The sequence below is a fragment of the Protopterus annectens genome, chromosome 3.part1 (assembly GCF_019279795.1).
Source record: "Protopterus annectens isolate FY-2018-M chromosome 3.part1, PAN1.0, whole genome shotgun sequence".
Lineage (NCBI taxonomy): Eukaryota > Metazoa > Chordata > Ceratodontiformes > Protopteridae > Protopterus > Protopterus annectens.
In genome coordinates, this window is record NC_056732.1 from 985646275 (window position 1) to 985664702 (window position 18428).

Here is an 18428-nt window from a genome sequence, read left to right on the forward strand (position 1 = left end):
ACCTAGTAAAGTTAGTGCAAAAAAACCCCCACATTCAACCTACTTGATAGATAATTATTTTTGTGTGGGAATAGTTATCATGTAGTTAAATTAATAAAATTAGAAGAACATATTGATTAAAAATGTAGCAAGGAATATGAATTCTTACTTCAGAGAAAGCCATTCATGGATTAATTCAACCCAATAAGGATATAAAGGGTAAATGTGTAAAATTGCATAGCACTGTGTTAATTTGGTTGATCTAACATCAGAACAGTGTGTGTGTGTCAGTTTGCATGCTAAGATTCGGGTTTATATACCAGTTCTTTCTAACAGTACATCCCTAAATTTCAAGGCCCCCATAGTATTATGCAGCATTTCCTTCTGTGGTATGAACAAGGGCTTGCACAGCACTAGTAGTGGGTGAAATGCAGTGCATAAGAAATGAATGTAGCCATGTAATAAGAGTATATGTCATTATGTAGGCAAAATGGAAAAGTCACTATGTAAGTGTGCATGAGAGAAGTGGTAGACGTTACAAAACACATGCCCAAGCAGACATGAGGCTAACAAAGTCCCATATGAGGTGAAGCATGTCATGTATCTTGTGTGCAGAGGGAAATAGGACAAGGAAGACCGGCAGAGCAATGTGCAAACCGAGGTCATTATTTAACTGAGGAGAAACGTAGACAGCAAAGTTAGAAAAGGGGAATGGCATGCAGAGGAAAACGTACAACAGTTACCATAAGGAATAACTTGGGGAAGAAGGGCATTATTATGTTGTTGAAAAGACACACTACCACACTAGCACACCACACTAACAGCACTGAGGCAGTTATCCTTGGTTTTCACTTCCATTAGACTACACACTGTATTCAGAGGTCATACTCTCAGCTTCCAAACATATTCTGTACTTCTAGCCCAATCATTGTCAGAGATTCCGTGGAGATGAGAGAAAGTGAAAAAAGATGCTCAGGTGGATACGATCCCACAGCATTTATTGAAAAGAGTAGGGGAAGTTCCCTGGTATCCTTGCCTAATTTGCCCTAGTTAGTGTGAGTATCGCCTTGGGTCTCCGCTGAAAAGAAGCCACTAGCCTAATGGGACTCACCTAGACAACAAAGTGTGAATAAAAATAAATAAAAAGACACTCTTTAGGCAAACTAGATGTGAACATTGAAGACTAGGAGATGGTTGTTACGTGATATCGATGATACCTGTGGTTTGCTTTGAAGATAAACTCTGCTCTCAAAGATGAAAAGCTATGGCATTGTCCAAAAAAACCAAAAAAACAGAACCAACAAACATTTATTCGCAAAGAAGCATCTGTACTCTTTTGGATTAGTTTTTAAGTCCAAACCATAATTGTTGAATTATGCTGGTGCCCATTTGTGAATCATGATTTATGATAATTTTCAAATCAAGAGATTGCAGATAATGACTCGAAAAGCTGTTGCTGCTTCTTTTGCGTATTTTCACATAGCAACCTTCCTCTTTGTGAACTGGTTAAATGTTATGCTGTTTTTTAAAAGCTGTTTACCAGAGTTCTTTTCATCCTATCTCATTGTTTTCAGGACATGTGTGAAAACAATACTGCTTTAACTGTCTTTTATAGAAACTTCAGATAAGAATATAATGAGTCTGAGAAGAGTTCAGAAAATGTCATATTTGCAGTTACTTATACTATATATATAGTAATGCACATATATTCTTCCACATAGTTTTAGTAGTGTAAATATGGTAAGTGTATATTAATAGCGGGAGGCGGTGCAGATGGTTAAGGCTGTGAGCTGTAGTTCCCAAACTACAGGGTTTGATTCCTTCAGCCCTCCTTTGCCTGCTTAGTGACCTTGAGCTAGCTGCTTAACAAGGCATTGCTCCTAAGCTGACCCTGAAAAGGGACTAATTGTCCAATGGGCCTACCTGGTTAACAAATAGGTATTGTTATTATTAATATTATGAGCATGTTTTCCAGGCCACCTTGGATTGGAATGGGCCTACCTTTGTGAGATAATTCTGCTGATTGGGACCTGTCTGGTAAAGGGAGGCCAGTCTAGGGCTTGGAATAAGTATCCTCATTGGTCCTTTTGAATCTTTTTAAAGTTTTTTTTTAAGTTTTTAGCTTTTGGTATTTAGACCGTGCATTTCAGCAGGTTTCTGGTTGTTTGTACAGAGCTGAACTGAGGTGGGCTACTAGCCACAACTCTGTGCTGAGATACCAGATGACTAGAGGCTTCTGAGCTTCCAAAAAACATAAGTTGTCTATTTCTTTGCTTATTTATACTATTTACTGCACTTTTTCATTACCTGCCTTCTACTTTATACTGTATTTAATTACTGTGTACTAAACTACATTGTTGTACTGCAATTGTCCTCTTTACTGTGCCTGATAAATTGAATGTTATTGTTGTTTTCACTGTTTACAAAGCTTTTTTGTTAGTTTCAATGCTTCTTAAGTATTTAAGCATTCTTATTGGTCCTTTTGAAACTTTAAAACTTTTTTTTTCAGGTTTTTAGTATTTAGGGCCCTGCATTTGAGTTGTTTTTTGCTTGTTTGTACTGAGCTAAATTGAAGTGGGCTATCAGCCACATCTCTGAGCTGAGATACCAGATTAGAGACTTCTGAGCTTCCAAAAAAACCATACGTTGGATGTTGTTTTTTTTGCTTATTTATACTATTTACTGCACTTTTTGTATTGCATGCTGCCTACTTTTATACTGTATTTATTTACTGTGTACTAAACTACACTGTTGTACTGAAATTGTCTGCTTTATTATGCCTGTTAAATCAAAATGTATTGCTGTTTTCCCTGTTTACAAAGTTTTTTGTTAGTTTCACTGTTTGTTAAGTATTTACTGGTATTTTCACTGTTTTTTAAGCTATCTGTTCTGCTTGTTCTGGTTTTCACGCCAATCAGTGTTTAAATAACTGATTCTTTAGGGACTCTGCTGATTTTCTGCTGTTGTAAACATTTTTAGTGTCTCGCTGCTATTTTTCTTTTCTTTTAGACATTCTGTAGTGTTTTCCACTGAAACTAGCGTAGCTAGTAGCTGTAGCATAATCCAGATACAGGCGTGCTGCCTCTAGAACTGTTTGTAGTGGCTTGTTTGTTCTGAGGACATTTCCCAATCAATCTTGGAATGGAAGGGGCCTATCTACACTTTTGTGAGAGAATTGTGCTGATTGCGACCTGTCTGGTAAAGAGAGGCCAGTCTAGTGCTTGGAATTACCATCCTCATTGGTCCTTTTGAATCTTTTTAAAGTTTTTTCATGTTTTTAGCTGCTGGTACTTATGCCCCGTATTTGAACAGGTTTCTGCTTGTTGTATGTAAAACAACACTGCACACTGCTGCACAGTTGTGTGCCAAAGCCAGTAAAATTCAACAAATTTTCCCTAAAACCCAGGCAGAAATATCCATCCACTAAGCTCCTCCATGATTGATTATGAACAGCCACCCCTAGTGACAACAGTCTTCAACCTAGCATTATGGACAGTTGGACGACCCTTGTTTCTCCTGACAATCTTGTTGACTTGGGTCTCTTGAGACAGTGTAGCAATTGCTTCATGTACACATACATTCCTCTGCTAATAACACACTCTAGTACAGAGTGCGAGAGATGTATTTACACCAAGAATCTGGAATTCATGCTCTCTCTCACTTAAAACAGTAACACAGAGAAGATTGCCAACTCACCCACCACTACATATGCTCATAGTACCAGTACTCATACAAATTCCACTACTCATACACATAGTGCGCATCAAGCACATAAATCTACATATGCGGAGCTTCTCTCAAAAAGCTAACTGAAACACCAGACCTCCAAAACACAAGACTGCTACAACTAACACACTCCCCGCAGCACCCATGACACATAGCAACACCAGTGTCTCACCCACCAAGCCAGTAAGGTATAACACTCAAAAAACACATTTTCTTGTCATTGGAGAGTCAGTAGTGAGAGACACAGATATCCCACTCTCCAGACTGGACAAGAAGAAAGTCATGGTCAGATGCCTGTCTGGTGCCGGGATTTGTCAGATCATGCATGCACTCAGGTCTTTCAGGAACAAGTACTGTTATGACTCTGTCATAGGTCATGTTGGTGTGAATGAACTGAGACATACTTCACTGGACTATATGAAGAAAGACATGACTGAAGTCTCTGAGTGTGTGTCCCAGGCAGGTATGTCCCTAGCCTTGAGTAGCGTACTACCCTCACCTAGAATGATGCCACAGTATAAACAAAAAAATGATTGATTTCAATAATTGGCTCAGTTTTTGGTGTTATTCAAAGGGATCCAGTTCCTGTCAGCCTGGGAAGCCATGGTCAGCAAACCTCGCTGCATTGCCAGAGATGGTTTGCACCTGGCACTTCCAGGCTTTCAGCTGCTAGCAAAGGCTCTTGCCTCCCCCATAGTGCCTTTTTTAAGCAAGGTCTCAAAAACAACATCACTGATGTAAAATTAACCAATCAGGACAAAATAATGGTCATGCTGCTAAATGCTAGGAGATTAAAGCAAAAACTGCCCTCCCTGGAAGCACTTCTGCCACTAGAAGATGTAAGATGTCTGTGCAGTCACAGAAACCTGGTTCAAGACCTCAAAGAGTACCCTGGCCTTGCAAGGCTACAATGCCTTCCACATCTTTCGACCACAAAATGAACATGTGAAAACCAAAGGAGGCAGTGTTCTAATCTATATTAGAGATTAATTCACCTCCTGTGTAGTTAGACTTGACAACTCCATGGAGTTACTCCAGGTCTAGGCTATAGATCCCCCCCCATGGGTCACAACACCTACAAAACCTACTTGACCAAACTGGAGACAATCAAAATTGTACCAAAAACACTGGTTACTGGGGATTTCAGTTATCCCACCATCAACTGGGAAACCTATGCTACCCCTAACTCGCCAGCACAAAAGTTCCTTGACTTTGTTAATTCAAATGCCCTGGAACAAATTGTCCATACCCTGACAAGGGGAACAAACATTCTGGATTTGGTCTTCACCAACTTGTCAACCAGATGCACTGCTGCAACTGTCAGACCCTCATTAGTTAAAACTGACCACAAATCAGTCACCTTCGAGCTGGTACTAACACTAGAACTCACAAAGATGAAATCAGATGAAAACTCTTCACCAAAGCAAACTGTACCCTCCTAGGTGAAGGTATAAATGCATTCCAAGCCCCAGCCCCAGTATCACACACACTGACACCACAGAGATAGCAAACCTGCTAGTGGGTAGGTTTGGTGAAAATATCTCTCCCTTATTCCCTCCTAACTTACAAGAAACCATCCCCCAAACTCCCCCTCACCTACATATCTGAAGAATAGGTCCTCAAAGCCTTGTCCAAGGCAAAAAAACACAGCCTCTATGGGACCAGATGATATCCCAAGCTGTCTTCTAAACAAGCTGAAAAATGAACTAGCATCACCACTAAGTACCCTTTTCAGTCATAGCCTAACTACAGGCTTTGTTCCTATCGAATGGAGAACAGCAACAGTCATTCCCCTCCACAAAGGTGGCCTAGCAACACACCTGGGGAATTACAGATCCGTAATCCTGACCAGCCTCATCTGTAAGGCCATGAAACTTGTAATTATGGACCTCATAAATAAAGACATAGGTGATCGCCAAACCCTGGATCCTACCCAATTCGGCTTCATGAAGGGCAGATCCTGCGTGTTAAATCTGGTGGATTTCTTTGAAAATGTGACCGAGGACATTGACAAGGGCAAATCTGTGCACGCAGCATATCTCGACCTGGCAGAGGCTTTCGACACAATCCCACATTCAGGCATTACCGATAAACTTAGTAAACTGAATGTACACCCCTTCTTTATAAGATGGGTTGCCAACTGGCTCACAAACCAGACAGACACTATCAAAGTGGGTAACTCCACATCAGCCAGCAGACCTGTTATCAGTGGGGTGCCACAGGGGTCATTACTGGGCCCCCCTACTGTTTGGTATATACTTCTCAAAAGTTCAGGTCAAAACTAAGGGGTTATGGCTGATGACTGCCAACTACGTGCAATCATCGAATCCCCAAATGATGTATGTGTACTCCAGGAGGGTCACACACAGACCGATGACCAGTGTATTAGTCACAATCTCAAACTGAATGCAAAGAAAGGCATCATCATTCCATTTAGCATAAACAATGTCCCTTCACACTATCAAATCAACAACAGTACCCTAAGTACCCAAGAAGTGGTAATGGACCTGGGATCACAAGTTGACTGCGACTTTAACTTCAACCACCATGTGTCTACTGTAGTAAGGAAAGCTTTCTACATAGCATACTTGATTAGTAAAGGGATCGCCCCAAGAGCAAAATAAGTTATAACTCCCCTAAACATGGCACTTATCCATAATTACCCATAGTTGAGTATAACACCCCATTTGGCATGTACCATACTAAGCATCTACAGCAAATAGAGAGACCTCAGAGGTTTCTAACAAAGAAGATCAAGGGGTTCCAGCATGTGACTTACACAGACCAACTAAAGTCCCTCTTACTATACTCCATATCATACAGACTTCTTAGGGGAGACTTATACATGGCCTACAGAGTAATCCAAGACCTAAACCTAATGAACTTGCTGCATATCTGTAAATCAAACAGGACAAGGGCTACCCATCCCAGGGTCCTAAATATGGCCTGTGACTTAAATAGGACATGCTGAAGGTACAGATTTATCTCCCTGTGACTGCCACGTTTTTGGAACAGTCTACCAGTTCCTGTGAAACAGAGCACCTCAATGACACTGTTCAAGAGGAACCTGGACAAGTGGATGGGGCACCATAAATTCTTAGTGGGGATAGAGCCCACAACACTCCTGGACATGGGCAGTCATCACTAAATGCAATCTTGGGTATTGACTAGCATTTCTATGGTATTACAATGAGATGACACAGCTAAGCTTAAAATGATCTCTGGGTTGCTAGACTAGTAATCTCCTATGATCTTAAATATTAGAATCAATAAACAAAAGCAAACAGAGAGTCAGTGAAACTGATAAGCCCATATGATTGATCATTTCTTTGGTCTCACAGCAGAATTTTTGGTCATGCATTATGACAGTGGACATAAAAGAAGAGAAAAGTATCTTGTATTTACCTTGTTCTAAATAAGAAATAAAGAGTCGGTTGTGTACAAGTATCCACATGCAGCTTTTATGCACCCACTTTGTATTTTATTACTGTTGTGCAGAATTTAGCAAGGACTCAAAATAACCATTAGAAAAGGTCACTATACACTTGGTCAAATGTAATGTGGATGAGTTTAAATTTATCAGTTTCCTTTCCCTGATTTTAAATTCAACAATCATTTTTTATCTGTAAAATTACAGCCAGTGCAGTTGATGTGTGTGTGATTGTAGTGATGCAAGTAATTTCTCTTATCATTTTAACTGCAGATGAATGACAGTCGAGTCAGTATGTATAAGTAAGGAGAGTGTGGGTGAAAAAAGTCCCAACATGGATGTACAGCATAGTTTGCTTTCCACGCCTTTGTTTCCCAATTGGTTGAGGCTTCAGCCAGTTTCTTTCGTCTAGTTGAAAACTCATATGGTGGGAAATGTTGGCAATTTCCAAATGGTTAATGCAGATGAGTAAGGACTTTTTGAATAAGTAAACATATTGACTCTTAGAGAACATGGAGAAAAGCATTATGCTATACTTTAATTTTAACCACTGTGATCTGTTAAATGTTTAAAGCATTCTACAAATGAGTAGTGATTCTTTGCATAAAACTAGTGCCTGATATTCTGTTGAGTAACATATAACAGACATAATATCAAGTGATCTGGTATAACAACTAGCTGGAGTCATGGTGCAATGTCCTCCAAGATCAACAGTCAACATCACATCAGCAGATCCCTCTGTCTTCTCTTTTATCATGCATTCACGTGTGCTTCTGCTAAATTGATATGTTTTAGAACAGAGTTCTGATGTGTCTGTGTGCTCAAAAAGTTGGTAGACAAGAGGTGCTGAAAGCCTGTCACTCAAAATGAGGCAGCTAACCTTTACTTTCTCCTTGTCCTTAGGGTATAAAACAGCTTAAATATCATGAAGTGATAACATGTTATTTCCAGTATGTAATACAGGGGTTATGACTAGAAAGGTTTTACTTTTGTATATGCTGGCAAGTGTAATGGTTGCACCTACTTATTAACACATTGCTGAATAAACAGTATGCTGGGTGTCTGACTAAACAAGAAGGTAAAACCGAAGAGTGTCATGTAGCCACAGCTAGGAGTCTCGGAGCCATGTGTATGTAAATCAGGATAATTGTAGTATGGCTAGACACCTTTTGTTTACTTAACATCTAAAAATGATCATGATACAGGACTGTACAGTTGTATTAATTTATATAGTCAGTGCTTTTAAAGAATAAAACAGATATTTTATATATACCACTTCATTTAAGTCAATAAAAAGGAAATATTTTTGCAAGTAAGAGCAGTAGTCCCTGTGTTGAAAACTTTCTCCCAGTAGCCTATTGGAAAGAGTGTTTCTTGTTTTTTTTTTGTTTTCTTTTTTTTTGCTCCATTATTTAGGCAGAAGAAAATACAGTACAGATTCTAAAAGAATCAATAAAATTGTGAATGATCATAAGCAGAAATCTCACTGCAAACATTGCAAAATGCTGGTCTTCCCTTCTCTGTCACAGTAAGAGAGCACTTCTGCAGTATTTCAGTTATTTTCTGTTATTTCTTATAATGCTAAGGTGTTTCATATATATACATAATAATTGTTTTATGCAACAAATAAAGGAAATTAAAAACATTTTGCCATACATTTTTCCCATAGGAAACAGCAATTCTATCCCCAGTGATATGCATGGTTATAAAAGAATATTAAAATCATGGTTACAATAATTTCTTCTATAAAATAATCTAATGTATGAAAGTCAGCATGGATTAGTGGTGTTGACAAAGAAAACATTCGTAGTTTTATGAAAGGATCACATAAAATTTGTCTGTGTTAGAGTTTTAAGAATTTAACATGCACAAACAACAGCTTAATCTGGGCAGGCAGATGGCAGTATGCAAGATAAAAAGATGGCTCAAAGAGTGAAGTTAAATAGTCAGTGAATATGAAAATTAGATTAGTGGAGCTCCATGACCATCTACACATAGAAATTATTAGATTTAGAAAACACTACATTTTATGTGTGTGTGTGTGTGTGTGTGTGTGTGTGTGTGTGTGTGTGTGTGTGTGTGTGTGTGTGTGTGTGTGTGTGTCTGTGTGTTTACACATCTTTGTCTATAACTGTATGTGTTTATGTATCAGTCTATTACTCTCACCTCCCTCTCTCTTGATTTATATATATATATATATTTCCATCTGTTGTATCTGTATGTTTGTATTTATTATTTGTAGTGGTGTCCTGTCTTGAATGGATTGTGATTGATCATAGTTCATAGAAACCTGATTAACTGAAAGGAAATGGACCTGCCTCCCTGCAAGACCCATGCTAAAGCCCAATTTGGAGGTTCGCTGTTGAATTTAATTTTGTTGGACTGTGTTCTGTATTGCATGTTTTGATCCCAATCAGTTTGGGAGAGTGAATATAATCTTATATAACTCTGTGAGTGCAGTGTCAGTATCTCAGCAGGTTACACACTCACCTTTGGTGCTAGGAGAACTAAAAGCTTTAGGCTCTATTCCCACACCAGGTAGCTGGATTAATTTTCCAGTACTGACTCTGTAGTGCAGCTTAAAGGGGTGCTGCACTCCTGAGTGCACCATCCTACATATGAAAGATTAAATTGTGAGCCCATCTGCCCGAGCTGGCCATTGCTCTGTGCTCCATCCTACATATGAAAGATTAAAGTGTGAGCCCATCTGCCCGAGCTGGCCATTGCTCTGTGCTCCATCCTACATATGAAAGATTAAAGTGTGAGCCCATCTGCCCGCTGTGCTCCATCCTACATATGAAAGATTAAAGTGTGAGCCCATCTGCCCGAGCTGGCCATTGCTCTGTGCTCCATCCTACATATGAAAGATTAAAGTGTGAGCCCATCTGCCCGAGCTGGCCGTTGCTCTGTGCTCCATCCTACATATGAAAGATTAAAGTGTGAGCCCATCTGCCCGAGCTGGCCATTGCTCTGTGCTCCATCCTATATATGAAAGATTAAAGTGTGAGCCCATCTGCCCAAGCTAGCCATTGCTCTGTGCTCCATCCTACATATGAAAGATTAAACTGTGAGCCCATCTGCCTGAGCTGATCATTGCTCAGGTGTATGTAAAATATTCCACATCACTTATCAAAAAGAATAGGGAAAGGTCTCCACTGCAGTGGCCAAATTTCCCCTATTCAGTATGAATGCAACCTCAGGTCTCCCCTGAATAGAGGTCATTGGCTCATGGGGAATAAACCAGTCAACATGATGTAAATAAAACTAAATTATTTATATGTGCATATATATAAATGATGCTGCAATATGAACAAAAAAATATTGACTTCAGCAATTGGTTTAGCTTCTGTTGTTATTTAAAGGGGGTCAAATTTATCAGCCTGGAAGAGATCGTAGACCATCTTATTTGCTTTGCTAGGGATGTACCTATCCCCCATGGCTTTCTCCACCCTCATAGTGCCTATTTTTAGGTAATGTCATTTCTCAAAAGCTTCCAACATAACAAAACACACTCTATATAACATAAATGTATTGTTGCTCAATAATAGTAACCTTAAGAAAAAATTCCAGTATCTACAAGCATTGATGCAGAGACCTGGTTCTAAACCATTGAGAGCACCCCATTATTGCAAGGTTTCAATGCCTATCAGACGTTTAGGTCCACATCACTAGACTTCACCTCCAAACTAGTTAGACAAGATAACAATCTGGTACTCTCCATGTCCAGCTTACCATTAAAAAAAACCCTTATCATATCATGGCTAACTATAAGAACCTATATATATCCCCCCCTCAGCCAATGCTGGATTTCTGGACCTCATCAATACAAATTCTATGAACCAGTTAGTCTGTACCCCAACCATGGGAAATAAAATACTAGGCTTGTTCCTGTCCAGCTTAGGATACATGGGCTGCCTACCAATTGTAATTCCCTACCTGTCCAAATCTGACCACACATTTGTCACAATAACCTTTTGGCTGAAACCAGAAGCATCCTTCACTAACATGGTCTTCAGAGATTATAGCAAGGCTAATCAACTAAAACTGAGTGATGACCCAGCTAAATTCAAGATCACTTTCCAAACTGATGACCTCACTGCTTATGCTGAATCCTTTACTGCCAACTTCCATGCACATGTGAATAGCTGCATAGATGTTTCTGTCTACCTCCAAAGTAAATACAATGCCAGATTCAAAAATAAGTCCTTATGGTGGAATCCAAATATAAACAGGCTCTGTAATAAAAGAGCTCATTGTATATAAAATAAATATAACTCCCAATATGCAAAAATAAATCTCTTGATAAACTTATTAGGGAACTCTGGACCCTGATCAAATCAACCAAAGACCGATATGAGATAAAAATTTCCAGCCATGTAAAGGACAACCACAAAGCCTTTCTAACTATGTTAAAAACCTTAGAAACAATGTCCAGTACTGTGCTGAGCTAATAGTAAATTGTATCACTTATTGAGACCCAGAGGACATAGCCAGTTTATTGTGGATAAATTTAGCTCTAACCTCAACCCCACTCTCCACCTGAATTCCCAGATCTCATAGCCTTATCTATATCCTCCTAAATTTTCCATGAATGTGTCTTCAAAGCATTATCCAAGGCAAGAGCACTGCATCTGAGGGGCCAGATGAAATATTGTGCTACTTACTGGTCAGCCTGAAACAGGACCTGTCACACCCCTACACCACCTATTCAATGTCAACACCCAAACAGGCATTTTGCTAGATGAATGCAAGACAGCAACTGAATTCTGAATTCCCCTTGCACAAAGGTGGGGCATCAATGGACACAGGAGATTATAGATCCATAAGTCTGACCAACCTCATCTGTAAGACTATGGAAAGGATCATTAAAGAATTAATAAATAAGGACATGGGTAACCTACAAACTCTTGACCAAAGCCAGTTCAGTTTTCTTAAGTGCAAATCCTGCCTGTTTAACCTGAATTACTTCTTCAAGAAGGTTACTGGAGCAATGGATGAGGGTAAGTCAGTACACACTGCATATCTAGACCTTGCGAAGGCATTTGGCACCATCCCACACTCAGGTACATAGGTAAACTACTCCAGCCAAATGTTGCTCCCTGTGTAACTCATTGGATAGCAAATTGGCTCACATATGGAACCCAGGAATTTATTGTGGGCAGCAAGTCCTCCTCCAATAGACCTGCCATTAGCAGTGTATCCCATGCTTCAGTCCTTAGACCACTCTTCTTTGGCATTTACTTTCGAGAGGTCAAATTTAATGTTGAGGCTTTATGGATGACCAAGCTTGCAGTTGGCTGTAAACTTGGTACCTTCATAAACTCCCAATAGGACTTCAAGATCCTCAAAGAGCGTCTTCCCCAAACAAATAGCTGCTGTCAAAACCATAGACTAAATCTGAATGCTAAGAAATATATAATAGCATCTTTTAGCAAGCAAGAAGTCCCTTGTAACTGTCACATTGATAATACACCCCTGAAACATGACCTAGTAGTTAAGGACCTGGGACCTATGTAGACTATGAACTGTCCTATAATCTCCACTTATCCACTGTTGTAAGATAGTGATTTTTCACTGCAAGCTTATAAACACTTGCTCAGGAGATCTAAATCTCTTTTACAACATAAGTCGAATATGTTAGATGGAAAGATGTGTATAACAGAGAGAGACTTTTTTGGAATCATTTTCTCTTTATATGAAGCAAAGTACTTCTCTTACTCTATTTAAACATAATCTGGATGAATAGATAGGTAGCCACAAATCAACTCCTTATGGGTACGGACAATAAGTAAATGTTCTGCTTATGCCTGGCTTATCCATACTTAAAATGAAAGATCAGAGATCAATAACCAGTAAGTACCAATCAACCTGTGTGTGTGTGTGTTTTGTTTATGTGTATGTATATATATATATATATATATATATATATATATATATATATATATATATATATATATATATACAAGTATGTATGTGTGTATATATATATATATATATATATATATATATATATATATATATATATATATATATATATACACACATATATATACATACATATACATATATATATATATATATATATATATAGAGAGAGAGAGAGAGACACACACACACACACACACACACACACACACACACACACACACACGTATCTATACACTGTGTGTATGTGTGTGTACATGAAAGTGAAATAACATTTTAGCTTTATAGACTGAGGACTTAGTCTTCAGAGGTCTTAAGAAAAATTGCAGATATGGGCAAAGAGACGGTGGTTAATTACTAATTATACAAAATGCAGAATAATACATTTCTATTTGTAAAATAACTGTACAAAATATAGTCTAGGTGGGAAGTGTTTACAGAGACCAAAAGGATTTTAGGGGGAGGTTTGGATTGCTTGGATGTTTTCTTATGAGTCAGTATGTACAAGCAACTGCCAAGGCTGTTATGGTTGTGTACGTTGATAGGTGTTGATTCTATGGACAAATGCTTTTGGTTTTGTCTAGAGCTTTGGTTAGACCTTACTCTGAGTATTGAATGCAGTTGTGGAGTCCATTCTGAATTAAACACAAAAATAGAGAAGGTCCAGGGAAGGGCTGCAAAAACGGATAGCATGAATGCAGGATCTATTGTAAGTACACAAGTCATGTGATTTGCTCTGATACCATTATTAAGCTAAAGGGAAAGAAAAGGTACAAAAGGAAAATGGTGTAATTTGCATTGTCCTTGAGGATAAAGCTGTTAAGGAGGAGGGGATATATTCTTTAAGGAAAGGTTTGCTAATCCTTTTAGTGTTTTGGACAGTGCTATTTTGAATATAGATATGGAAAGAGATCTTAATTAAATTAGAAAACTGATATAAAATAAAAAATATGTGTTGTGCAATAGTTTGGAAAGACAGCTGCTAAATTAAAGCAACTTGATATAGTTATTTTATTTTTTCATTCGCTTTGCTCCATTGTATTACATAATGTCATGTTATATGTTATGTTATATTATATTTATGTTATGTTATGTTATGTTATGTTGGATTGTAGTCTAAGTGCTACCTTCATTTCTAAGCCAACTTTATTGTGCACTTTTTAAAGATCTCAAACAGTGCTGGTGTTTGTTATAAAACAACACAAGGTGAATTGTGTGGTTTGGTAAGATTCTAGCTTTTTACTCTCCCCATTTCCTGTCACTTCTTTCTTTTTTTGTTTGTTGACATGCATTTATTGTTTTAATTAGTTATGCTGATGAATATTGTGACCACGTCAACCTTTGTGATCAGATTTCTTGTTTAAATGGGAGAAGTTTAGCGGAATATTGTTGCAAATGGATGTGGGCTCAGAATAATAACAATTATGACACTAATTGAAAAATTCTGCAAGTGTCACATCATGGTTTGTGCATTGTGTTAACTTGGTAAGTAAATCACTGGCTGCTGAAAAATTGTAGATCTTCTAAACTTGTCTGCTTGCATTTGAAATGATCTTTTACATATCCCACCCTCATTATAGCAATGTTCATGCTATACTCATGTGCCTGTGCTACTCTTTGTGTGTACATCCCACTCACACTTATTGCCATTAACACAGTGTGCTTCTGTAGTTGTGCTATTGCAGTATGAAGGTTGCCTCCTAGAGTCTCTGTCATTATTCCATATAAAAGTCTGCATTATAATTATGTGCAGAACTGCACATATAAAAAAAGCATTTATTTTGTTTTCTCACCTCCAACTTCTCATCTTCTCTCTATACTAGTGCATATCTCTATTTCTTAGTTCTTTCTGCAGTATTATGTACTAAAAAAAATCAATCTGAAAATAAACAATTTATTCTGCAATTAAATTTGAGTCTTGGAACTAGATCAGAGTAAGATCCACCTGAGTTTCACTCTTATGGTGTATAAGATGCTACTATGCTTCCTACTAAAAGCAAAAGGTGTTGTGTGTGTTCACCCATACATTATTCTTTACATTTTAGTATACAGAAAATGGCATTTAATGTTCAGGGAATGGCATTGCATTAATCCCATTGCATAGCAGATTAAAAGTGCATTTATTTAATACATCTTCATTGCTTTGCATTCATCACTGTGTTTTTTTATCATTTTGTAGACCTTCCCAGAGCAGCTGTCAGGATCTTAAGCAACATGACATTCCTGTTTGTGAGTTTATCATACACAGCCGAGAGTGCCATTGTTACTGCTTTTATTACCTTCATTCCTAAGTTCATCGAGTCTCAGTTTGGCATTCCAGCTTCCAGTGCAAGCATATACACGGGTAAGACATTACCGTTGAGGCTATTGGAAAGTATATTTCCATGACTTATTCATAAGATGATAGTTATGTTTTTTTCTGCGCATGTGTGTGTGTGTGTGTGTGTGTGTGTGTGTGTGTGTGTGTGTGTGTGTGTAGGTGTGTTTGGGTGTGCGTGAGTGTGTGTGTGCATGTGTTTGTATGTGTCTGTGTGTGTGTGTGTGTGTGTGTGTGTGTGTGTGTGTGTGTGTGTGTGTGTGTGTGTGTGTGTGCGTGTGTGTGCGTGTGTGTGTCTGTGTGTGTGTGTGTGTGTGTGTGTGTGTGTGTGTGTGTGTGTGTGTGTGTGTGTGTGTGTGCATGCTCTGTAAGCATGTGAGTGTATCTGAAGGTGTTATTGCAGATAGGTACATTTTCTATATTATGTGATTAAAACAAAGACCAGTTTTTTTAGCTATGTTAATTCATGCATTTGATGGGGCATGACTTATGTCATTACTGTCAGTAATTTACAAATAATCTTTCACTGTCAGACCCTCTGAGACATGACATTACCAGAGTGTGACTTACCTTCATTGCTGGACAAGAGTAGAACAGGTCTATCGGGTCAAGAATATGATGTTCATTTGTGCTTTTTCTCTCTGCTGCATTTCTACATGTGATGTCACAGAACTAGCTGAGGAAGAAGAGGCTGAGTGCTAAATTGATAGTTCCACTTAGTAGGAGGAGGAAGGCAGGATATCTGCTGCTGCTCCCTGGCAAGTGCTGCCACATCGACTGGCCTCTCATCTCTCACCCTTGTGCTTGCAGGCAAGATATATGTGCAAAATGCAAGCGTATATGCATCAGTCGTACATCAGTAATTTGTCTACCTGGAAACTATGTGAGAGTAGAAGGAAAAGGAGTAAATGGATACATGTGTGGGTAAAGTAACCACTTTGACAACGTAAAGTAGGCTCAGTGGCCCCACTGAATGACAAACACTAATGCACGATATGTTTGCTAGCTAAGACACTTTGTTTCTGCTGCCCAACACCTAAAAGGTGGTCTGCCAAGCAAAGTCCTGCAGGAGAAATTAAAATCAGCTGGAAAAGGATTTGACATCAGTCCTCTGTAAATGTTTTGAACAAGCATTGCTAAGATTACTATCTGATACAAGTATTCATTCAAGCAAGCTTGACTTATACCAACATGGGCTTACTCATGGAAGATCAACTCTCACTAACTTACTAGAACTTAATGATCAAGTAAAGTTAGCTTTAGATGAATTGTTATCTGTTGGTGTCATTTACATTGACTTAGCAAAGGCTTTTGATACCATCTCTCATGACTCCATAATAAAGTCACTAAAACTTCATGTGTTTAGCCCATTTTTGATTAACTGGATTATTTCTTATCTGACTGTTCATACCCACTGTGTTTCAATAAGAGGGCAATGTTCTGAATATCTTTCAATTTATTCTGGTTTACCACAGGTCTCTGTACTGGGCCATTTTCTGCTCAGCTTAGTATTATCAACTAGTCAAATTAACAAGAAGTTCTGTCAAGCAAAACATGCAGACGATTGTAAATATGGCTTTATTTTGGAGTGATGGGACATCTCTACAATTAAATACATTTTAATTCATTTTTATACATAGACCAATGAGCTAAATTTGACTTCTACTAGTAATAAGTGTGAAGTCTTGTATTCTGGTAGGCCAACACTTTTACCAGAAATAGTACTAAAGAATGTTATACTAGAAGGAGTTAAAGGATATAAAGACTTAGACATTTTTATTTCATCTGATCTTTCATTCTTTTCATATGCTTTTAGTATTAGGAAATGAAGTAATGGGTTGTATCTTTAAGTCACAATCTTTAAGAGACTTGCTTACTCTAGTGCATTTATATGTTATGTGTATCGATCCCATATTGAAATATAATAATAATAATAATATATTTTGTTTATGTATGAGTCAGCTCAATTTGATTTAGTCAGTTTTACAGAAATTTACTAAAAAGATTCCTTCATGAAATACCAGACTTATAGTTTGACATTAAATCTGTACTCTTTTCATTTTAGGGGACAAGGTGTTACAGGCAATCGGTAGTATTTCCTTTTCTAATGACTTTTCTGACTGACTCTTGTGTGCCTAGGTGTGATCATTTAAACTATATCATATCAGTACCCACGGTGGTGGTGTGGTAGCGTTGTTGCCTCACAGTAAGACGCTGTCTGGTTCGATTCTCAGCTAGAGCGTCTTCTGCTTGGAGACATGCGTGAATGGATGTACCTTCGTTGAAGGTTGTGCGTCAGGGCTGATAACTCAGCACGTAAAAATCAACTACCAATCATTAGCGGACCGGAGTTCCGCTGTGGCGACCCCTAACCGGGAAAAGCCGAAAGACACAGCAGCAGCAGCGTAGTAGAACTCTTGAGACACAGTTATATAACTCAGGTAATAACCAAACTGCAGAACCTTCTACCCAACTGTACACAAATATCTCTTGACCTAAAAGTTTTAAAATTAGATTTGATAATTGGATGGGTGATACCATTTTTGACCCTAAGTTTAATGAACCAGTGTTCCTAGACTGCCTTCCATTAAATAAAGTGGTGGTCTTAGAATCAACAGTTAATTCTGAGTTGGTGCAGAATCTAAGACCAGGCTTAGAAAAATGCTTCTCTGGAAAAAAATTAATATTTGAAATTAAATGGTACATTTTCATGATTTTCAGCATACTAGAACTCACACATTCAGTAAAATACATTTCATAATCCACTGATACCTCCGAGTGACATTTGCATTTGAGTTTCAAGAATCTGTAATTTTCTAGCATTTGATTTTTTCAAATATAGACAGAAACATGGATATTGTCAGTTACTTTGAGTGAAGTATTGTACCTATTTTTATTTTTTTTGCACATAGCATGCAGCAGCCCTTGGTGACTAAGGTGGATCAGTTTAGAAATGCATTTATTTATTTTGATAGCAAACGGGGGGGAGGGGTTGACCAAGGACCTTTTCTGGCATGACCTGGGTACCTTAGAAATGAAAAATATACATAT

General features: G+C 38.2%; 1 protein-coding gene across 1 annotated transcript in view; it reads left to right on the forward strand.

Annotated features, from left to right (window-relative positions):
- Nucleotides 1-15448, forward strand: part of LOC122797739 (solute carrier organic anion transporter family member 5A1-like) — a 253300-nt gene extending 237852 nt beyond the window's left edge. The window contains exon 4 of the mRNA XM_044066263.1: nt 15240-15448. Within this exon, the coding sequence (XP_043922198.1) occupies nt 15240-15448 (209 nt within the window). The remainder of the gene's footprint in view (nt 1-15239) is intronic.
- Nucleotides 15449-18428: the final 2980 nt, after the last annotated feature.